The 25,208-nt window shown below is 42.0% G+C and overlaps 1 protein-coding gene across 1 annotated transcript in view; it reads left to right on the top strand.

The window, feature by feature from the left end:
* Positions 1–10: 10 nt before the first annotated feature.
* Positions 11–25,208, top strand: part of LOC117511958 (IQ motif and SEC7 domain-containing protein 2-like) — a 92,047-nt gene continuing 66,849 nt past the window's right edge. The window contains exon 1 of the mRNA XM_034171892.1: positions 11–203. Within this exon, the coding sequence (XP_034027783.1) occupies positions 139–203 (65 nt within the window). The 5' untranslated portion in view covers positions 11–138. The remainder of the gene's footprint in view (positions 204–25,208) is intronic.

Below are 25,208 nucleotides of genomic sequence, written 5' to 3'. Positions count from 1 at the left end.
CTCTCTCTCTCTCTTCTCTCTCTCTCTCTCTGTCTCTCTCTCTCTGTCGGTAGTCTAACCGGAGCGACGGTTCGGATCGCTCGCTTCTTGGTTCGGCTCCTTGGGTTCTGGTCCCGCTCGTGTGTTCGGTGTGGAACGATGTGGTGCATCAACTGCGCTTCAGATAAATCTGCGGCCAACCTGCACAACAAGCTGCTGTACTGGTAAGAAAACAAACAAACAAACAAACAGCGCGCAGTAAAACAAGGCGTCCTGCGGTGCCGCACTGCGCGCGCCCTCCATCAGCTGATTGATTGGTCGTCGCGGTGTTTTCACAGATTTTCTTTCCCAACACCAGCCAGTAATGACGTCATCATTCCAGTTGGGCTTCACATTATTTATGCTTGAATGGATTTAAACGGGCGGCGTGGTGGTTGAGCGGTTTGCTCTGTTACTGTATAAGTCACGTTCGATCGTGGAGTTTGCGTCTTCTCCCCGTGTACGCGTGGGTTCCCCACGGGGGCTCTGTCTTCCTCCCACTTCCAGACAGCTGGTGCGAGTGGGGGGCAGATCCAAGAGTCTGTAAAGGGTGGAGGAGGGGGGGGGGGCATGCCGTTTCCTGCATTTTTGGTTCATATTTCACCACAAAATGCAATCACAGAGAAAGACACTTCATAAATTGTGGTGACAAGAAGAACTGAATAGAATAGTCTTTATTATCATTGTGTGTGTGTGGGGGGGTACAATGAAATGGGGTTGGTCCCACAGAGGTATTGTACAGCACAAAAAAAAGAAAACAAGACATACACCACAAAATTTTATATATATATTATATATATATATATATATATATATATATACATACATACAAGGTTGGGTAGGATTACTTTGAAATGTAATCCAAAAGTAAACAGATTACAAGTAATCCAAATGTATGCATATACATACATGTAATCCACATGTATTCTTCAAAGTAATCCTACCCAACATTGTATATATATATATATATATATAATATATATTATATATTTTTTTTTTTTTTTTTTTTTTTTTAGGGTAGTGACTGTAAACACTGGGGCACAGAAGCCAGTTCTGTTCAGGTGCTAAAGATGGGAGGAAGTATGTTGGGTTGTTTGTTGTCTGGGGCTGGGTGGTTTGTTTATGGGAGTGTGTCTGTGGATGAGTGTGCCATGAGTGTCTGCAGTACGTATGGCCCAGGAGGAGAAGCTGTTTGTCAGTCTGCTGGTGTGGGATTTTGTGGACCTGTAGCATCTGTTGGAGGGTCACAGTTCAAATGGGGTTTGCATGGTCTGTGTAGTGTGCCTAGATAGAGAGAGTGGCGACATGACCAGTTGAAAAAAACCATCAGTCACGTGACTCATGGTGCCATCTTGGGTTCAAAATAGTTTTGGCTGATAATCTGTATGCATGTAAATCAGCTATTTTATTTATTTATTCGCTGAAAATGCCGGGCTGTTGTGCATTTGGAGGCACAAATAGACACAACAAGGGCTTCAAGATGTATAGATTCTCTTCAGATCTGAACAGAAGAAAAATTTGGGAAAATAAAGTTAGCCGTGTGGGGATGGAAGCGACTTCATCGTCAAAGCTTTGAGAGGTAAATTTATTGTTCAGTCCCATGTACAGTAAAACTCTCCAAAACCATCATCGTATAAACCAGATATTCAGTCACCCGACAAAAAAGTCCCAAACTTTTTGTATTGTTTTCCATGTAATAAACACCGTATATAACGGATTTTTCGCTCACATCAGACAAAATGTCCGGTTTGATCGCGGTGTATTTCGATTAAACCCCTCACATGTGGGACCGGAGTCATTTCTGTGATTAAAAGTCCGACTGTTTATTTTTTTCACACAGTGCTCAGACTCGGTCCTGCAGCCTGACGTGCACCTCAGGCTGCAGGCTGCACAGTGGAAGCAGCAAAGTGTCAAATCACAGCCGACTGTGATTTGACACTTTTCGGCCTTCAATCATTCGTCTGCCATCATATTATAATAGTTTTTGCAGTGCTCACGCTGATTACAAATGGATCAGAAAAGTTTACAACTTTACAGCACAAAGTCGGTAAAGGAGGAAAATGTACATCTTATCTTTGATTTGGAGGTGATGATTGTAGAAAGAAAAGCCTGTTGAGGGTCAAATTAATCCAGAATAAAGCAGAATCCAGAGACAGAGAACTTTAAAACTGTCACGCACGTCATTGCATAATATGGAGTTACAGGGCTGCAGCTGCATAAATCAGGCTTTAAATGAATTAAATAAATCATCGTAAATTGTAAATGTATGTAAATTTGATAGCTTAACTTTTTTATATTTATTTTGATAGCACCTGTACCTGGATGTGTTTGCTGTATGTGGTTAAATGATTTTAAAAAATGTTGAAAACATAAAAGGTTCATTCAGTCATTCAGCGCAGTTGGAACCAAAATGGCACCATGTTCTGAGTTGACGCCACTCTCTCTGTCTAAGCACACTAGGTGTGTGGGGTCTTCTGTGATGGTCTTGGTTCTCCCAAGGCAGCAGGATATGGTGATGATTTCCAGGCTGGGCAGAGGGCAGCCGGTGATCTTTTGGGCAGTGTTTATGACCCTCGGCACCGCCTTTCTGTCCTTGGCCGTGGAGCCCGTGTACCACACATCCAGACATTATGTCAGTGTGCTCTCCATCAAGGAGTGATATAAGGCAAGCAGCAGCTTCGTGTCCAGGCTGTTCTTCCTCAGGACAAGCCGGAAATGTGTCCACCGCTGAACCCTCTTAAGCAGAGCCCTGATGTTGGAGGTCCAGGAGTGGTCTGTGGAGATATGGTTTCCCAGACAATGCTTGAATTGTCTTTGGCCAAAAAGGTGAACAACCTTAATACACCTTGCTGAATCATAGTCTGGTACAAATTTATCTAGCTGAGTCACTTGTTTCTGAATAGAGCATTCAGAAACAAGTGACTCAGAGGGAGTTTTTTTTTGTCCATGAAAGGTTGGGCGGAAATCGCACGCCGCCCCCTGGATCTGCTCCTGCAGTGTGTGTGTTGTCCATGGTGAACCCCACCCGTCGCCGTATCCTCCTGACTACCAGGACATATTTATGTTTATATAACGGCTGAGTGGATCATTGTCATTTGATTGCTGCTTTGTATGTCACATGACATGGATTATTCATCCCATTTGTGTTGCGTTGCATTTAGAGTGAAATTTGGTTCCCTTAAAGGCCCTTTTCCATGACACACAGCTAGCATTACTCAGCTCTACTCGGTTTGGTTCCAGGTGCATCTTTTTCCATTATAAATAGAACCTCCTCAACGTGGGCGGGGTCCTCAGAGCAAACTGCTGTGACGTCGATTTATACACGACACAAACATAAACAATGGAGGACTCTTTGTGTTTACTGCTCTGTGAGTTTTTAAGAGAAAGCTGCAGACGATGAAACAAAACACGCTTGAAAAGTACAAAAGACTTTGGGAATTCATACAAGTATATGAAGATGAGAAGAGAAGATACACGCTGGTAAAGAGACCAAGCATGACGGTAAGCTAATTGTTAGCTTCATAAGTAGCTCATAAATAATAAATAATAACTGCAGGCTGTCGCTATTAAGTATTAAAATTGTGGCTGTCAAAATAAAGCATTAAAAAAAAACCTATACAAAAGTTCCATGTGACTATAGTCTTGGGGTGGGGGCGCAGGTCATATGCCCCGGTCACACATCGCGTGGACAAGCTCACCCAGCACGTCAAGGAATGCCTGATTAAACGCAGCTTCCACCTTCCTTTCTTCATCGAGGATCAGTCGGATGTGTTGATCACACTGGGCCCAGTTCAGCTTCAGCCTCACTATCACTCAGGATGGACAGATTCTCCTGCAGGAACAGGCTCCTTTTTCTCTTGCCTGGACAATAATGAACGTAGTAATGGGAAATTTACACACATACATACAGAGTGACCCCCCTCAAAAAACCCCAGAACAATTGTAATAAATCCTGCAAAAAAAAACCTCCCTGGATTCTCTGTATGATCATTCCCCAAGTTTCAGTTATCTTGGTTGCTTTGCTTAAAAGTTATGTTCTTTCAAAATTATGCTCCAACAAATCATACCATTTAGAACATAATTCTGAAAGAGAATGACTTTTATGCAAAGCCACCAAGATAACATAAACTTTGGGGAAGGTCCAGCAAATTTTGCTGGACCTTTGTGGTATTTATTAGCGCCCTAGTAGGACAAAGTCCTACGAGGACCCTATTGTAATTGTGCTGTTTATCATTATTTATTATTATTAGGGCCCGAGTAGGACACCGTCCTACCAGAATCAGCCAAACGTGATGTTATCAGGCAGTCTAGCTTCGAGTTCAGTTGTAGTTGAGTTGATACATCACCGTGGTGATAAATAAGGTTGTTGATCCACTAAATACGGCAGCAAAACTGTAAACCAAATAAGTGTGATCAGAACCACCGATGCAAGAGGCATGATGTCAATATTCGTGACAGCAATACCGCGTGCGAGAACCAAATCCAGGGTATTTCCACTAATGTGCATCGAGTCCTGAATGCATTGCTGAAATCCTAATGTATCCACAATTTCCATAAATGATTTGCAGAGGGGATCAGAAGACATATTTATATGAATGTTAAAGTCACCAATAATCGGAATGTTATCTGCACTCATTGACAAGTTAGAGATGAACACACCAAATTCATCTAAGAATTCAGAGAATGGGCCAGGGGGCTCTATACAGTGACAAGGTAATACAGATGATTTTTATTCTTCTGACCTTGGCAATATGTAGCATCGTGGGCAAAGCGGAGAATCAGATTCTCAAAGGAGTTATACAGTGGGGAAAATAAGTATTTGACCCCCTGTCAGTTTTGCAGGTTTTCCCACTGACAAAGAATGGAGAGGTCTGTAATTTTTATCATAGGTACACTTCAACTGTAAGAGACAGAATCTAAAAAAATCCTGTAAATCACATTGTATGATTTTTAAATAATTAATTTGCATTTTATTGCATAAAATAAGTATTTGACCCCCTAGAAAAATAGAGCGTAACAATTGGTACAGAAACATTTGTCTGCCATTACAGAGGTCAGATGTTTCCTGTTTTCATACACTGCAGCAGGGATTTTGGTCCACTCCTCCATGCAGATCTTCTCCAAATCTTTCAGGTTTGGAGTTTCAGCTCTCTCCAAAGATTTTCTATTGAGTTCAGGTCTGGAGACTGGCCAGGCCACTCCTGTGGCTGTGTATCTTGGATCATTGTAATGCGGGTAGACCCAGCCATGACCCATCTTCAATGCTCTTACTGAGGGAAGGAGGTTGTTTGCCAAAATCTTGCAATACATGACCCCATCCATCCTCCCTTCAATATGGTGCAGTCATCCTGTCCTCTTTGCAGAAGAGCACCCCCAGAGTATGATGTTTCCACCCCCATGCTTCACGGTTGGGATGGTTTTCTTGGGCTGTGTTCTCATCCTCTAAACATGGTAAGTAGAGTTGATTCCAAAAAGTTCTATTTTGGTCTCATCTGACCACATGACCTTCTCCCATGCCTCTGGATCATCCAGATGGTCACTGGTGAACTTCAAACGGGCCTGGACATGTGCTGGCTTGAGCAGGGGACCTTGCTGCCCTGCAGGATTTTAAACCATGACAGCATCATGTGTTACTAATGTAATCTTTGTGACTGTGGTCCCAGCTCTCTTCAGGTCATTGACCAGGTCCTCCTGTGTAGTTCTGTGCTTTCTCAGAATCATCCTTACCCCACAAAGTATGCATGGAATCCCAGACCGAGGGAGATTGACAGTCATCTTGTGTTTCTTCCACTTTCTAATAAATAATCATAACAGTTGTCTTATAGCAAGCTGCTTGCTTGTTGTCCTGTGGTCCATCCCAGCCTTGTGCAGGTCTACAGTTTTGTCCCTGGTGTCCATAGACAGTTCTTTGGTTTGGCTATGGTGGACAGGTTGGAGTGTGATTGATTGAGTGTGTGAACAGGTGTCTTTTATACAGGTAACAAGTTCAAACAGGTGCAATTAATACAGGTAAAGAGTGCAGAATAAGAGGGCTTCTTAAAGAAAAATTAACAGGTCTGTGAGAGCCAGAATTCTTGCTGGTTTCTAGGGGGTCAAATACTTTTTTATGCAATAAAATGCAAATTAATTATTTAAAAATCATTCAATGTGATTTTTTGGACAGCTGGAGGTTTAAGCCAGGCTTCACTTAACCCAATCATATCTAAGTGATGATCCATAATTAGATCATCAATCAACAATGAGGAACGTGATCTTATGTTATTGAGACCCAGACTAAGGACCTTATTGGGGTTGACGGTTATTAGGACCCGAGTAGGACAAAGTCCTTCAAGGACGCTATTGTAATTGTGCTGTTTATTAGGGCCCGAGTAGGGCAACGTCCTACGAGGACCCTATTGTAATTGTGCTGTTTATTATTATTTATTATTATTCTTCACACTTTTCAAGCCCCAATTTTGGCCCAGCCGTTTATTGCAGAGGAGGAGAAGGGGATGGAGTGGCCTGAAAATGAGAGAGCTGTAATGGGGGAAGAGTGGAGTTGATGTGGTATGCCAACAAGGATGGCTTCTATTTTTGTGCTGTTTTGCTGCAAGAAATTTCCTGTTATCCACGCCTTTATCTCCTCCAGGCAGGCTCTAAGTGTAGACAGAGCAATTGTCGGGGATTTGGGGTCAGTTTGCAGGTAGAACTGAGTATCATCAGCATAGCAGTGGAAGGAAGTTCCATGCTTGCTGATGATGTGAGCCAGGGGGAGCATATAGATGGTGAATAAGGCGGGGCCAAGAACAGAACCCTGAGGAACCCCACAGGTGACAGTGTGGGGCCTCGACCTTGCGTCCCCCAGGGCCACATACTTAGCCCCACCCGCGAGGAAGGACTGGAACCACTGAAGGACAGCTGCAGTCAGACCATCTGTATGCTGCAATCGGTGGAGGAGGATTTGGTGGTCCACAGTGTCGAAAGCAGCAGTCTGGTCTAACAGCACCATGACAGATGGAAAGCCCTGGTCAGCCACCACCAGCAGGTCGTTAGTGACTCTGACCAGGGGGTCTCAGTGCTGTGCACTGCACGAAAGCCAGAATGAAATTTTCATAAAGTCCACAGGGCTGCAGATGTCACTCCAGCTGGCTAGCCACAAACTTTTCTAAAACCTTTGAAATAAAAGGCAGGTTAGAAATAGGCCTGTAGTTTGCCAGGGTGTTTGGGTCCAGACCGGGTTTTTCAGGAGTGGCTTAATGAGGGCTGATTTTAGAGGTAATGAGACGAGACCACAGTGAAGTGAGGAGTTTATTACCGAAGTTATAAGAGGACTGATGCCAGAGAGGTTTTGGGAGTGTCAACAGGGAATTTGCGGTGAAATGTGTCAGAGAAGTGCGGATGTTTGACTTTGGTAGCAAAAATTCACTGAATTTATTGCAGTGTTCGTCTGAGTCAAATGTGTTAGAAGGCACATTTGATTTCAAGAGGTGGTTTATTGTGGGGGGAAAAAAACTTTTTGAGTCCCCAGCAGTTTTACTGAGTAGATTTGAGTAATATTGAGCTCAGAGCTGTTTTTAGTGATTTTACATAGAGTTTTTGATGGTCACGGTATGCAGTTTTATGAACAAACAGAGCAGATGTTACGAGCGCCACTCAAGAGCAAGGCCAGCTGTTTTCAGCCTCCCTGGATCCTCCTTGTACCGGGGGTGGATCGTGAGGAAGGTGACAGTTCTGGACTTCATGGGGGCAATGCTTATCCCAGAATACCACAAAGTGTTGTATTGTAGTATTCTACACCATCAGAGATTGAAGTTACATTGATGGGGATATTCTGTAAATCCTCCGTCAAGGAAACAGGATCGATTTTGTTTATATTGCGAAAATTGATTTTTTCGTTTTGGTTTAGAATATGAGGCAGAGAATGTATATCAGGGCCTTATGATCTGACTAGGGCTGCAGCTATCGATTAGTTTAGTAATCGAGTATTCAGTCGATTATGTCTGATAAAAAGTACTTTTGCATTTTTAACAACATCAACGTCTAGGGGCTCTTCCTAAGCAATGGCACAATGGTCGCTGCACCATCACACATATTGTCAATTTAGTGTGTCCCTTTCTGTTTTCCTGGGTAATCATATATTTTTTTCACATCTTTACAAGTTTTGGCTGATTTCCTGGTGTCCAGGAAATCAGCCAAAGTCGGGCCAAAGTCTTGATATTTTGTGCTGAAATGATGATGGGATGTGGCTCTCTATTTTTTTTTTTTTTTTTGTAAACTTGCAAATTGAACCTTTTTTTTTTTTTTTTTTTTTTTAAGGTTGGTCAAATGGGTCCCCTGCGTGATTTTTTTTTTTTTTTTTTTTTTTTGTTTGTATGCATGTTTCTCTGCGATTCAGCAATGTATTTAAGCTGGAGGTTGAACATGCAATCCTCGCAGTCAGTTTTTTTTATTATTCTTATTTTATTTGCGTTACCGTGTTTGTGAAGCACTGTGTGTTGCCCCAAAAAGTGAAAATTAAAAAGCATAACACTTAGTGCAAGTCTGAGCAAAACAGAGAAGGAAGAGTGGACTTCTTCCAGAGACTGTTTGTCAATGTGGCCGGGGACGGAGCTGTGAGGGCAGTGCTGAGCCGCTCACACTGGGCAGCAGAGAGAGGCAGCCACCGGCCACCGCGCGAATAGTCGCTCCCCCACGTAGGAGCGGAGAGCAGGGCAGCGGACGAAACTGTGTTTAAAAAAATGCTTCGGTTTAAAATACGCAGTAAGCTGTTTCAGATGATCAGCGTGGACCGTTTTTTCCTCCTAAAAGGCTTTATTTTACTCTGTGTGTCGTGTTGGAAAGCTGTAGCTATTTTGCTAAGTTGATTCGCGCTAACACTGTTTAAGTACATGCTCTAGTCTTCTTCTGTTTGTTTTTCTGGGCACGTTATAGCGCCACACACAGGCCTGGCATATGTACTACAAGGTAAATGAAGCTTCGATGCACATAATTGCCCTTGAACATTTTTTGTAATCGATTATTCAAGTTACTCGACTAATCGTTTCAGCCTAGATCTGAACACCCATCTCATATACCTGCAGATTGTCGTATGGAAATGAAGCCGTAGACTTCATTGTGTGTCCCTTTATAGTGTGGGAAGCCCAATGTTGCTGCTTCAGACCAAGACGTCTAATATTTGGAGGAATTCAACTCCAAGGTGGAGAAGGGGAATCCACATGTATGTTAAAGTCTCCCAAAACAATAACATTGAAAAGTCCTACAGAGGAACATAAGTATGTCATAGATTTCTGTGATGAAACCTGGGGTATGGTTTGGGTGGTCTGTATACAAGGAGAATGTTTCCAATTGGATGACCACATCTACTTACATTTGAACAAACTCATCCTAGGGATTTCATCCAATCGTCTTCAAATTTGGTACACATCATCAGGACCCCCATGCTGATCAAAGTTATCAAAGAATTTTTGTAGGTCAAAAGGCGTGTCTGCTAGGGTTCATGAAACTTTGGCGAGCGTTTCGGAGCACGCCGTTTCACTTAGAACGACTGTCACGTCCACATACTTCATTGTAGATCCTTCAAACCTGCTGGACATGATGAGGGCTCTGTCCTGAACACCTGCATATATTACTTCCCATCCAATGCATAGCCCCACCCGGTGATAGACAGGAATGTCTAGTTTTACTTTTAACAGGTACTGATGTCACATAGTTAACCCCATCAACTTCATTCCACTTCTAAAACATGCAGAACAAGTTGATGAACATAGATGATTATCACTGTGAAACTATGAGAAATGGCGTCCGTGTGGCGGTGTGCCAAATATCACCCTTCGCCATGAAATTACATTCTTCCTTTTGACGGCATTAATTTTGTCATATCATCATGAAAATTGATACACAGGTCAAGCACGACAATGTCTTGAGGCAAATGCCTCAATAGCGCCCCCTTGCAACCATTTAAAAACCCCTCCCCATAGAGGTTTTTTGGAGTAGTAGGAGATGAAAATTGGTACACATGTGACTTGAATAGACATACAAAAAGTCTCTTGCACCATTGGTCTACTTCAAACAGGAAGTCGGCCATTTTGAATTTTCCATCTGCCATTTGTCTGATCACAGTCATTGATCCAGTAAGCAGGTAACACCGTTAAACTGCTGGGGACAGGTCCGCGGTCCACGGCACATCTCTCATGTTAAGATTTCAACAGCAGTGACTTTATCTCAAGTCCTCATGTTCCCACCTTTAAGCATGCAGGTAAAATCCTTTTTCCATGATGCTGCTCCAAGTAGTTTTTGCAGCTCATTTCTCCGCTCTTTATGGGAGACATGTACAAATCAGTTTCTACTTCTCCCTCAAAAGTTTTATGTGTGGGAAAATGCAGAACTAATAAGCACCATGACTCCTTATGATGGACTCCCCCCGGGCAAAGGTGAAAAAAGAGGAAGACGTTTCACTGTGCGCGCTAAATGCAGCACCTACCAGAAACAAATACATATGTCTGATCATTTTTATTTGGTTTTACAACATGCATTTTTCCACAAAATTATAAAGGGAAAGTCATGTTTTTTTTTTCCCCTAGTAATTGCTCCAGGCAGAGAGGAGGAAAGAGGGGAAAAGTCCATTTGTGCGCATGCTAGATGAAGTGATCACAGGAAGCACCACTCACATTACCATAATAATCACGAAAAAAGCCTGGCAAAAATTTAAAAAGTTCAAGGGCTTACTGGGTTTCTCAACAAATGTCAAAACTGGAATATAGGTTGAAGTCTGCACTTTCAAAACCATTCATACGGAAATTCATCAAATGACTCCAATGTTAATTAGAGTCCACCTGGGGTAAATTCAGTTGAAGCTGAAGGACCCCCATCCTGTCAATGGCTGATGCAGATACTGATCCATACCTTTGTCTCCTCTAGACTGGATTTTGCAGTGTCTCTTTTTGTTGCTCTTCTGTATTTTTTCTGTTTTTTATCCAAATCTTTTGTAAAATCCTTGTAACTATGGGAATGGTCTAAGCTCATAGTTCTCAAGCTGTGGTACGTGTACAATTGATGGTACGTGAGCTACCTCTGGTGGTACTCCAAGTCACCTTTTCTTCTTCTTTGGCTGCTCCTGTTAGGGGGCACCACAGCAGATCATGTACAGATGGTAACATTTCAGGCAGTTTGGCACCAAGTTCATTTATGGTCAAGGAGCTGATGTGACACAAAGATGATAAATAGTCAGTCTCAGTGGACAGGACAAAGAAACTATAAACTTAATATGTGAGTGATCTGAAACTACGAATGTAAGGCAAGCAATGCCAATATCTGTTACCACTACAAAGGTTCGATCACTGAATACATTAATGAAATTCCAACATTTCCCCTTCTTCTTCTTCTTCTTCTTCTTTTTCTTTGACTACTCCCGTTAGGGGGCGCCACAGCAAATCAATCGTTTCCATCTCACCCTGTTCTCTGTAACTTCCTCTGTCTCTCCAACCACCTGCATAAGCCTCCTTTTTGTCCTCCCTCTTCTCCTCCTGCCTGGTGGCTCCATCCTCAGCATCCTTCTCCCTATATACCCTGGGTCCCTCCTCTGCACATGTTCAAACCATCTCAATCTTGCCTCTCTGACTTTGTCTCCAAACTGTCCCACCTGTCCCAAAGAGAATTACATCTTCAGCTCTGCCTCCTGTCTTTTTGTTAGTCCCACTGTCTCTAAGCTGTACAACATAGCTGATCTTACTACTGTCTTGTAGACTTTCCCCTTCACTCTTGCAGATATTGTTTTGTCACAAGGGTGGCCATGAAAGGCTCCTAAAGTATTGGGGAATTGGCAGGGAAGGTGGCCGGATGCTTTGACAGGGATACGGAGAGGACTGACGTTAGACCCAGGAATCCAAACATCAGACAAACAAAGGCCCTTATTGGGAACTGACCATCGGGGCTGATGTGGCGGAAGGGAAATTCCAATGTAACCAAATAACAGAAAGACATGTGTGCCCGTTTGAGTAAGGGATATAAAAGTGGGAACCCAATGAAACAAAAAAACAACCAACACAAAGCAGGTAAAGCAATAAAACAACCAAGTGGGAGATGACCTGGCGAAGGACATAGGGAACATGAACCAAGTAAAACCAGAGCATAACATGCAAAAAACCAACATAAGGATTTATCCCGGAGGTAATCCAGAACAAAAAAAAAATCAACAAAAGAACAGTGAGGAACGAAAAATGGAGGAATGGCATGGGGGCCAAACTAGCATAACAAAGGGGCGTAGAAAGTGACGAATCCAACGATGAAAACCATCACCAGGGCAGAAGAAAAGAAAGAGACTAGCAGCACGCTATTTTGCTCTCTAGTAATCACTCAGCGGAGCAACGGAGCCCCCTATTGTACAATAGGGGGCACAAAACTAAAGAATGGATTAAATGCAAAAGGTAAAAAACAAACACTCCATATTAGGGGGCAATTGAGAATTGACAAACCACGGGAAAAGATGGGAAAAAAGATAAAAAGAGAAACCTTGCTTGGAATTGGGGCATAACCAATGAAGAAGATGAATTGAAACACTATGAGGGCCCTGGAAAACCTATGAACAAACTAAAGAACTAAATGAGACCCAAACCAGTAAAGCCAAATAATGCAAAGGGTGTAAAAACCAACAGAATGTAATTAGGGGGTGGTAAAAAATTAGGCAACTTAAACAAGGACTAAAGGAAGAATTGAACTCAACCATCATGTGGGGAAAGGACCAGTGAGGACAGAGCAGGTGTCGCCAGCTGCTGTAGTGACGTGTCTTTTCTTGATGGCCTTGCGGGAGCAGGGAAGTCAGGCAACATGGCAGCTTCCATTACCATAGGCTGAGTGGTTTTGGATGCTGTTGGCAGCAACTGTGGTGCATGAAGCTTTCATGAGGCCGGTGAGGGTGCGATCAGCGTTGGTGCAGTGCACGATCGTGGGGCGGGCCCTCCAGGCTGACTCTGCTCAGCCAATTTCTGAGGTAGAGAGCGCCATGAAACCGATGCAGCCAGCTGACTATCATGATCAGTGGGACCACCTGGGGAAGCATGATAACTGCGGCAGATAGGGTGATCACACTGGATGTATCTAGGCTTCATAAAGTTCAGCTTCAAAAAGGAAGTCCATGGGATCTTCTATGTATGGTGGGAGTTGACCTTGCTCGAACAGGGTTTTGATGTTTACCAGTTCAAGAAAAGCCATGACAGTGTTAGGCTCGGCTTGTAGTACTTCATCAAGAGCGGAAAAAAATCCACTGTTTGTGCTGCCACCCTGGTTTGTTAAAAAACTCAAAAAATGTGTCCTGAATTTTAAACAAAATGATGGCGGTGTCCTATAGCCACAATCCCTCCATCTCAGATGAGGAATCATCGTTGTTGTTATCTTCATCATCATCATCATTCATGTCTTCCCAATTGGACTCACTGCCAGTAAGTGCAAGAGTGGATGGCAAGTGCGCCTCAGCCAGTCAGCGAGTCTCTCCTCAGTAAAGCTTGTAGCTCTGGGAAGATTTCAAACAGCCACGAGTTGGCCTCCACAAGTTCTCAAGCCTGGTCCAGATAATCACATTTCTCTTTTGGAGAATAGTGGTCACAAAAGCACACAAAAACCCTGATGTCTGCAAATATCTCTTTGATGGTGACACTGTCCGGATTTATTAAAGAAGAGTTCATGGCTGGGCTGGAGTCTGCTGCATCCAAGTTCTGGCCAGTTTGTTCTGTCATTGCACGAGGATACATGCCACAGAAAGTGGGAGGACACAATATGCAGACTCATCGACAAAGCATTGGAGGTAAAAAATAGACTTTATCTTTTAAACTGACTGGAGTTTAGTACACAGGAAAGCAGGCAGCAAACCAGAGGTACAAGTAAATCCAAGGCAATGTCAGGTTTCAGCCCTGTTTGGATTCATGATTTTATTTTTCCCTGTTTCTTTACCCACTGTCTGCCTCAGTCTTGATTTAATTGTGCTTAATTTTTATCACATATTTATTCTCTTTCTGTGCATCTTATTTTTGTCCTTAGTTTTGTTCTTGGTTCATTATATATTCTCTGTCTAGGTTTGCATTGCCACTTTGTATCTTTATTACTTTTATTATTTAGCCAGGCTGTGTTCTCATTGTACAGTCATTAGTTTTATCACTTCTGTTTTGTTCTTACCATATGTTGAATTATGTTTTTTCTGAAGTATTGGGTTTTGTTTTCTGTTAATCATTTAGGGCCCTGTCCCACTGGCGTTTAGGAGGATTTGCGTATGGATTGCGCACAAAATTGGCTCATATTCGCTTAACATCTGCAATATCTGTGAAACATGCTTATATGAGGTGGCCGACACCCGCACACGTCCGTAATTATCCGCAGAGGCATGTTTTTTGTTGCCAGGATTTTTGAGCTGCACAAAATTTTGGCTGCGGATGACATCCGCCTTACATACTCCATACATACTCAATACGTACAGAAACATAATCTATGCGCTGTATATCCGCCGTCATCTGCTGATATCCGCAACTGACAGGGATTTGCGGCTTGGCAGCGGACTGGGACAGTGTGTAAAATGGATATTTTGCGTGCCCATCATGTCCACATCATGAACTAAAATAAGTTGTAGCGACTGCATACAGATTGGCCACGAATAAAGTGTTTTTATTACGTCTGCTCTGCATCTGATTTGCAGCGGATACAAATCAGATGCGCTGTGTTCACAGCTGGACGCCGTTCTTTGTTCTACTGGCTACCACGCGCTCGTATATAAAATAATTATTTCGTGGCGGATTAATCATTTTATTCTGCAAATTGGCTATTGAAAACAGCTCTAATCACCTCCTGAATCACAGAGGAAGCTGCAGCTGGGCCGCTCATGCACGGCCAACAAGCTGCAGAAAGCATTTTGAGCTGCCTAAAAAGGTAATTATTTGACTTGTGTATGGCCCAGTCACACGGCACTTAACGAAGGGTGAGGAAGACCTGACGAAACAAGAAATCTGGACCTTCGTTGACTGTCGTTGGCATCGTTTAACCTTCGTGCAGCCTCGTTCCTGCAGTGGGCGCTACGTCAGGATTTTTAAACTGTTGAAAATTTTGAACGAAGGGCAACGAAAACCTCAATTCGTCTGTGTCTCGTTTTGCTGTCGTTCTTGACGTTTTTTAAGCGTTTGTGTAGTTTTTGTAACATTATTGTTTAATTTGACTTCGTTGGAGCAGCTGAACGTTTTCACAGAGCGCAGAAGCCGGTTTGTGAGTGCTGAGGCTGCTGCTGCGTTCGTGTACATCAGAAATTACAGGGCAAACTCAGCCTGCTTGCTTGGATTTTTTGATCTGTGGGGGGGGGGCAGCTTCAATGGGCTCAGGCACCTTACATAGGCCAGAATTAATCTTTTGTGTGGATATAATTAATTATTTTGCCACAAGCAACTGTTGAATTTGAAACAACAAAAAAGTTGTGTAATTTCCGACTTCTGATTTCTGAGTGTAGGAATGGCAATCCAGTCCTTCTGTACATGTGGCAACGGGTAGATGAATCAAAATGATTATATAAAGAGCTGTTCTGGAAGGAAGAATTCACGTTGTGGATCAGTGATCAGCTGGTGGAATAACCGCACATGTGAGTCAATGCGCACGTTCACACGCACTGATTAATTTACTGCTCTGATATATTCAATCATCTTTACACTTATATTTATTCTCCCTTTTGACAGTTTTCTGTTATAAATAAATATATATGGCTTAGAACATAATACTGTGATACGGCAGTAGACGGAGCACGCAGTGTGTCAACAGACTGTGGATTCTGATGATGATGGACATGATCCCTCTTTTGTTCTGGATGAGGAACCAGAGCAGGTGGTCCACCGCGGTGCACACAGATCTCCACAGATTCTGTTTGCAGTTTCTCCAGGACTCAGGCGCTATGAGCTCCGTCCCAGCGCCGAGTGCTGGAGCAGACACGCACTGCTCCAGATGTGGCTCCAGGTGCATTTCATCGAGATCGTGAGCTTCAGTTTTGTTAATTTCCTCTTTTGTCCCTTTTGCGCTCTTGCTTCGCAGACTGTTTGTTGATGAAAGCTCTTTCGTCCACCTTTTCTCAACGAATTGTGACGTTTTTTACTTTTTCCCTTCGTTCAGGAATCGTCGTGTGCCGTGTGACTGGGCCATTACATTGATGGTCATGTGCAGCACAGCCGGCTGCAAGAGTCAGAGGCTGTGGAGTTACATTTGATAAAACAGTTGCGTGTTTTTTCCTTCTTGTCTGCAGCTGTTATAGTATTTATTCCTATGTTTATAACAGATTTAACTTCTTGTTATAATTGTTCAGACGAACTGCGCTCCGGTGCGATCCCCTGACGTCACCACTCACCCTGTTCACTGCTTCTTTACTCCAATCAACTTGTCCAAGTCCAGCAAATGCTCCAGAGGCTGTATTGTTGGTGTGAATAGTGATGCTGATGGCCCGAGTGCGCTTCTTTTATGACCGCAAAGCAGATGCCGTGCACACCAAAAACATGTGCGTTATTCATTCATAATACACCCGTAATACTGCTGTGATAATCGCAATGCGTCGGATCCATTTCCTCACTACATGCATTATACAACCGTGATTGTTCATCATATATTTGCTATACATTATTAATATATCTGTAATTCATACTGGGACATTTGTAATTTTTGGCCATTTTTGTTGTGGACGACAACGAATGCCCGTAATTTGTGTACTCAATTCATGCGCAATTAATCCTCTCCCCAGTGGGACAGGGCCCTTAGTCTCTGTTTACTTATAGTTTGTGTAGCCATGGTCAGTTCCATCCTAGTTTTGTTTCAGTATTTATTTTCTGATGATTCACTTTTAATTTCGTATGTTTATGCTTAGTTCCTTCCTTTTCATATTAGTACTTTGTTCTGCCTTCAGTTTTTGGTTTATCTTTTTTCTTTTTTTCCTCATCCCATTTGATTGTGTTGTCACTCCATGCCCCTGCACCTGCCCTTGTGCCTTTGTCTCTCACTGTGATTCTTTCTGCTCAGTGTTTCCATCCACTCACACTGTTGCACTTGCTCACGTGTCTTTGTGTCTTTTAATACTCCACTTTGTGTTTTCTCCACCGAGGGAGACAGCTAGGGCTGTACTGGGTATGACATCTGGACAATGGAAGGAAGACAAGGAGACTTGGTGGTGGAATGAAGAGGTCCAGGAAAGCATAAGGAGAAAGAGGTTGGCAAAATAGTTTTGGGATAGTCGGAGAGATCAAGAAAGTAGACAGGAATACAAGGAGATGCGGCGTAAGGCGAAAAGAGAAGTGGCAAAGCAAAGGAAAAGGCATATTGCGAGCTGTACAAGAAGTTGAATAGTAAGGAAGGAGAAAAGGACTTGTACCGATTGGCCAGACAAAGGGACAGAGCTGGAAAGGATGTGCAGCAGGTTAGGGTGGTAAAAGATGCACATGGTAATGTGCTGACAAGTGAGGAGCGTGTGCTGAGAAGGTGGAGGGAATATTTTGAAGAGCTGATGAATAAAGAAAATGAGCGAGAGAAAAGGCTGGATGATGTGGTGAGAGTAAATCAGGAAGTACAAGAGATTAGCAAGGAAGAAGTGAGGGCTGCTATGAAGAGGATGAAGAGTGGAAAGGTAGTTGGTCCAGATGACATTCCAGTGGAGGCATGGAAATGTCTAGGAGAGATGGCAGTAGAGTTTCTAACCAGATCCAAATCTTGGAAAGTGAGAGGATGCCTGAGGAGTGGAGACGAAGTGTGCTGGTTCCAATTTTCAAGAACAAGGGTGATGTGCAGAGCTGCAGTAACTACAGAGGCATAAAGCTGAAGAGCCAGAGCATGAAGTTATGGGAAAGAATAGTAGAAGCTAGGCTTAGAAAACAGGTGAAGATCTGTGAGAAGCAATATGGTTTCATGCCGAGAAAGAGCACTACAGATGCAATGTTTGCTCTGAGAATACTGTTGGAAAGGTACAGAGTAGGACAGAAAGAGTTACATTGTGGGTTTGTGGACTTAGAAAAAGCTTATGATAGGGTGCCAAGAGAAGAGTTGTGGTATTGTATGAGGAAGTCTGGAGTGGCAGAGAAGTATGTTAGGGTAGTGCAGGACATGTACAAGAATAGTGTGACAGCAGTGAGATGTGCAGTCGGAATGACAGACTCATTCAAGGTGGAGGTGGGATTACACCAAGGATCAGCTCTGAGTCCTTTCTTGTTTGCAGTGGTGATGGACAGGTTGACGGATGAGATCAGACAGGAGTCCCCATGGACTATGATGTTTACAGATGACATTGTGATCTGTAGTGAGAGTAGAGAGAAAGTTGAGTCTAGTCTGGAGAAGTGGAGATATGCTTTGGAGAGAAGGGGAATGAAAGTCAGTAGAAGCAAGACTGAGCTGAAGATGTTGAGATTCTCTTTGGGAGTGGCAAGAATGGACAAGATTAGGGAATGAACATATCAGAGGGACAGCCCAGGTGGGACAGTTTGGAGACAAAGTCAGAGAGGCGAGATTGAGATGGTTTGGACATGTGCAGAGGAGGGACCCAGGGTATATAGGGAGAAGGATGCTGAGGATCGATCCACCAGGTAGGAGGAGAAGAGGGAGACCAAAGAGGAGGTTCATGGATTTGCTGAGAGAGGACATGCAGGTGGTTGGTGTGACAGAGGAAGATACAGAGGACAGGGTGAGATGGAAACGATTGATCTGCTGTGGCGACCCCAACGGGAACAGCCGAAAGACAAAGAAGAAGAAGAAGAAGATGTGTTTCTTGTTACCCAATCACACTGCTTACTTAAGCCATTCCTAGCTACCACTCTTTTGCTAGTTTATTGTCTCCATGTACTTATCAGCTTGTTTCAGTCCTGTTTTGTCTTGCAGTGTTTCTTGATCCTGCTCTGTATTTTTATTGTGCCCTTTTTGCCTCAGCCCTAATAACTATGTGCTCATGCCTTTGGACCCTGCTTGTTTATTACTGCGTCTTTGCCTAGCCCTGCCTGTACCGTTGCTCTGCTGACTGATTACCTGTGTACCGTACCTTGGCCCGAATTAAAGATTAAAAATTCTTTTACTCTGGTCTGGGAGTCTGCATGTTGAGTCCACCCACTTCTAGTGCCATGCATCCTTGCAGCCTGACAGGCAAAAGTGTGGTCTAAAAACAGGCTGGGTTCAAAGGCACGGAGAGACACTATAACATGGGCTGAAGCAAAAAGCAAGGTCCATGTCCAGAAATGTTCTGGAAAGGGAGGTGTGGTCAGGTGAATCCAAGAGGTGGGAAGAGGCAAACAGGGTGGTGGGAAACAGGCAGGTGCAAGAGTGTAAGTGAACAAACGAGCCAGACAGAGACAAAGATGAGATAGGCAGGTGCAAGAGTGTAAGTGAACAAAATACTTATGGGGATAACAATCATCGACTATATTTGATAATAAACACTCAAGACATGGCTAAAGTCTAAAACATAATAAGGATAACAAAGTAACCTATAGACTAAACAGCATAACTAAAGAACAGAAAACCAAACCCGAGACAACAGTATAATGCGCAGAAAAAAGGAATGTTTCTTCTAGTAACTACATAACGAGAAGCAGAAAATAAAACCAGTAAAAAAAAAGCATAACACAATAGAAAAAACAAAGACTGGGCTGAAACTATACACATGACTAAAGAAAGATAACCGGAGAATAAATGATAAACTGAAAACAAACCTAATGACTATAATATAACACAGAGTAAAAGTAAATCCCTTCAGCTGATATAGAATGAGAGTCATTTGTGTCTGTCCGTCCATGGAGCTGACCACCGACTGTGGAGCTGACTGCTGGCACTATGTTAGTTTCATTAAAACGGTCCATTATATATTAAAGCAGGAGTGCCAAACCTTTTTTGAACCAAGATGTACTTTTAAAGTTGACAGTGTATTGAGATGTACAAAGCCACATTGAAAGCCATAGCACGGGCACAATTTATTGTGCACCAATATGATAACACAATTTTATGGCACAAAGATAAAGTTTTAACAAGAATAACACATTATTGAAGTAAATGTGCATGGTGCAAAGAATGAGCACAAGTAGGCCTCAGACTGGCCCATAACAACACAACAACAAACAACCCAAATAATACAACACCTAATTCAAGTTGGAAAATTTGTTCCTTACCTTAGTGGGACTTCTGGCACTGAGAGGAGGCAGCCAGTCTCTCATCGTCCGGACAGTAGGAGCTGAGTGCAGCCATAAGCATGCCACAAGGTGGTCATTAGTCATGGTGGATCTGTATTTTGACTTGATGATTTTCATATGTGATCACACAAATATGTTGATCCAAAAAGTGCAGTCAGATTCTGTGCAGTTTGTCTGAGGTTGTGGCCCTTCTCTTTCTACATTTAACCTCAGTGCCATTTTTCAGTGTGAAGATCTCATTCTCAATAGCACAGGTATCCAGGTTGAAGAGTGATGCCACTTTGGTCATTCAGTCCACATCTACAGTTTTATGCAAAGGTTTGGGCAGCCCTGATAATTTTCATGATTTTCCTTTATAAATCATTGGTTGTCTGGATCAGAAATTTCAGTTAAATATATCACATAAAGTCAAAGTCAAAGTGTCTTTATTTGTCTCCCTAAGGAGAAATTTGCCTTGGACAGAGTCTGCTACACAACAACACATCCAATACATAGCACCCATACATTAAAAACAACACAGTAAGTCAAAGGATAAAATATAAATACACAACATTATTAACATCCTTGTGCAAATTCCGCAATTCATACCCTTAAGCTATCTTCCCTGGACTATCTGCAGATTTATGAGCTTCACTGATAATGGAATAAATTAATATTTATATCGATTATATTTACAAAGAGGAACCCTGTACCTCCTTCCTGAGTTAAGTAAAGTATATTCAGAGTGCAGAACATGAGACTCATCTGTTAAAATATTGTCAGCACATCTGAGAACTGCCTGTTCAAACAACTCTTGGGGAGTTACAGGTACCACCATACCCATGATTTTGCCAGCTATCTTAATCAGATTTAATATTTGAGTTTTTGATTTAACCGTTAAATTACAAAACCAGCTAATAATACCATACCGTAACACGGACTCAATCGTTGCTCTGTAGAAAATCAGCATAATATTCCTACATACACCAAACAGTCGGAGTCGACGGAGAAAGTGCAAATGCTGGTGGATTCGGGCACAAACACTTGACACTTGCATGTGCCAGCTTAAGTTATTATCGATATAAACCACCAGATATTTATATGAATCCACCTGTTCAATGTTATGTCCATGTATGGTGACCACACTACGATCTCCAACGGCCCGAGGGTCCACCAACATCCCCACTGTTTTATTAACATTAATCTGCAATTGATGGACATCACACCAGTTCACAAACCTGTCCACTCCAGATTTGTGACAGCTCGAATTAGTACTAGTGTTCAGCAGACTGAGTATTACAGTATCATCTGAAAATTTAACAACATACTGGTTTGGCTGATAGCTGATACAGTCATTGGTATACAGTGTAAATAAAAAAGGTGAACTAACACAGCCCTGAGGGGCACCAGTGCTACTTAATGCAATATCAGAGCAGACAGAATTGACCTTCACCTGCTGTGACCTGTTTGTCAAAAAAGAATGATACCACTTAATTAAAAAAGGGTTCACATTCAACTGAATCTTTTTTTGAAGAAGGATATGTCACCGGATACAGTTAAAAGCAGAACTAAAATCAATAAAAACTAATTTGGCATATGCAGAGGAACTCTCAAGATGCTTTAAAACCAAGTTCATTATAGTTAAAATGGCATCACTCGTACTCCGCTTCCTTTTATACGCAAACTGATACTGATCCAAGTGTGGCTCCACGTCTACAGTAAGCTCCTGAATTAACAGTTTCTCCAATGCTTTCATTACATTAGAGGTTAGGGCCACTGGCCGAAAATCATTATTCACTTGGGGGCATGATTTCTTGGAAACTGGAATAATAACTGATCTCTTCCAAAGCTCAGGTACTGAATAAGTATCAATAGAGAGCTGGAAGAGTTGATGCCAAGCTGGAGTGAGCTCCTCTGCAAATGTTTTTAAAAGAAAAGCAGACATATTGTCTGGCCCTGTAGCTTTATTAGTGTACATTGATTTAAAAACTTGAGTAACTGATTGTGAGTCAATTAAAATTCTGTCCTCATGCAAATTACACCTAATCTCTTTTAAAATTTCCCTGCACTCTTCCACATAGCAAATAAACACACTAATAGATGTCATAGTCAACCCACAGACCTGCTCCAAAGACCTACAACATGATCTTGCTGCAGATAGTGTCTCTGTGCATCATTCAACTATCCAGCGCACTTTGCACAAGGAGATGCTGTATGATGCTGTAAAGCAGAAGCCTTTTCTGCATACACGCCACAAACAGAGTCACGTGAGGTATGCTAAAGCACATTTGGAGATGCCAGCTTCATTTTGGAATAAGGAGCTGTGGACTGACAAAACTAAAATTGATCTATTTGGACATAACAAGGGGCGGGATGTATGGCTGAAAAAGAACACAGCATTCCAAGAAAAACACTTGCTATCTACAGTAAAATTTGCTGTGTAGCTGTGTGGCCAGTGCAGGTACTGGGAATCTTGTTAAAGTTGAGGGTCACATGGATTCCAATATCAGCAGATTCTTGACAACAATGTTCATGAATCAGTGACAAAGTTGCGCCAGGGCTGGATCTTTCAACAAGACAATGACCCTAAACACTGCTCAGAATCTACTAAGACATTCATGCAGAGGAACAAGTACAATGGCCATCTCAGTCCCCAGATCTGAATATTATTGCAAATCTGTGGTGTGATTTTAAGCGGGATGTCCATGCTTTTAAACAAACAAACATGATTTAACTGGAGATGTTTTGTAAAGAATGGTCCAAAATACCTTCAACCAGAATTCAGACTATCATTGGAAGCTATAGGAAGTGTATAGAGGCTGTTATTTCTGCAAAAGGAGGATCTACTAAATATTGATGTATTTTTTTCTGTTGGGGTGCCCAAATTTATGCACCTGCATAATTTTGTTTAAATAATTATAGCACACTTTCTGTAAATCTTATAAACTTAATTTCACTTCTCAAATATCACTGTGTTTGTCTGCTATATGATATATTTAACTGAAATTGCTGATCCAGACAAAAATGATTTATAAAGGAAAATCATGGAAATCATCAGGGGTGCCCAAACCTTTACATACTACTGTATATTTTCCACAAATGGAAAACTGACAACAGGCCCAATGGATGCAAAGTCAGCAAACTGCCTGTCAAATTCTGACAAGATGCTCTGCACTTGATCATCGTAACGTGCACTCTCAAGCTCCACACAATCTTTGTCCTGATCCCTAAGTTCTGTATCAATGTGTGGACACTTCAGCACGTCAGACTGTTGCAAACTGCTTGATAGCAGGTGTAACTTGCTTTTAAATGTGTTCATGGAGCTGATCATGTTGAAAGAAAGGCTGAATCCAAAAGCCATTGACTGTCTTTTAGCTGTGCATATTCAGCATGACTTGAACATTTGAGAAATTCTTTAATTTCTATGGCATTTAATGACAGCCAGCATCCTTATTGGTGCATTGCTGCCACCAGTGGTGGGCACAGTTCAGCTAATCCAATAGCAGATAATTATCAAAGATAATGTTTTTGCTAGCAGATTAGCTTTTCAGAAAAGTTTTAAAACCATCATCGGACCAATTATCTTCCGATAAATTTAGTTCTGATAACTTTCAGTATAACATTTTTTTGCTGGTAAAGTGATCAACGTTTAACAGTCAAAAATGTTTGTAAAATCAAACATTTTAGTCCGTCTGTTGTGTGTTTATTTATGGCAGACTGACTGTCGCTTACTGATGACATCATCATTAAGCACAAAATGTGATTGGCCAGTAGTGTAGTTCAGGTTCACGTTGGACGTTTCAGTGTTTCTGACAGCCGACGATCGACTGGTCAGCCGTGATTTGGGGCCAGAATGTGTCTGGTCCCACACATAACAAAGGACATCGTTTTAGGTATTGTTTTTACTCTTGGCCTAAATATTGACTCTATTCATTCTGAGGACATTTTTACATCTGATTATGTTGGTTTCTTTTTAATCTGGATTGTCTGTCTGCTCCTCATGTGATTTGCTCTCACATTTTTATTATCCTACTGTAGATGTATTCTGTGCGCCTTTTAATCCTGATGAGATTTTTATTTCAGATGATGTAAATATTTAAATTAATTCTTTTAATCATCATTGCCTGTCTATTTTAGACAGAGTGGCTCCTTTTAAAACCAGACACACCTCTTTGAATAACTCCTCCCCCTGGATGAATAATAGTATTTGCAGTTTTAGGAGAACGTGTTGGAAACTGGAGCTTTTGTGGAAATCCACAAAGCTCCACACACCTTCCTCCTGCCTGCTCGATATTGTCCTCATTTCATTATTCAAAAAAGTTATTCACACCGTTATCAATAATCAACACATCATTGATTTCTGGCTGTGTCCCTCAGTATTTTAAACAGGCTGTTATTCACCCTCTTTTAAAAAAGCCTCATACTGATTCTTCTCTTCCTTAGAATTTTAGACCGATTTCTAAATTCCCTTTTATTTAAAGTATTAGAGAAATGGCCAAACAGTGTAATGAGGTTTTAACTGAAAACAATGTACTTGATAAATGTCAATCTGGTTTCCATCATGTGCACTCTACAGAAACAGCTCTTCTCAGAGTTTCAAATGATATTTTAAGACAGGTGCATTATTTGATGCAGGGGAATATTCGGTTCTTGTACTTTTGGATCTATCTTGCAGCTTTTGACGCTGTTGATCATGGTGTTTTAATTGAGAGATTAAGAACATCTCTGAGTCAGCCCATGATTGGGTTTATCCTATCTCTCTAACAGGAGCTTCTCAGTTGCAGCAGCTGCAGCAGCTAAATATACATCCTCTTCAGCGATTCTGTCCTGTGGTGTGCCCCAAGGTTTCATTCTGGGACATATTTTATTTGTTTAGTATTTGCTCCCACTTGGACACGTTTTGCATTCTTTTAATGATGTCTCATAGCATGTTATGCAGATGACATACAGCTGTACAGCTGTGTTCTTTACTCCATCAAATGTTACTAAGGTGTCTGTCCTTCAAACTGTTAATGTGATAAAAAAAAAAAAACTGGATGGCTGCTAATTATGTGTCACTTAATACACCAAAAA

Source organism: Thalassophryne amazonica, chromosome 6, assembly GCF_902500255.1.
Source record: "Thalassophryne amazonica chromosome 6, fThaAma1.1, whole genome shotgun sequence".
In the NCBI taxonomy this organism is placed as follows: Eukaryota; Metazoa; Chordata; class Actinopteri; order Batrachoidiformes; family Batrachoididae; genus Thalassophryne; species Thalassophryne amazonica.
Note: the sequence above shows the minus strand (reverse complement) of the source record. Positions and strands in the feature narration are given on the sequence as shown.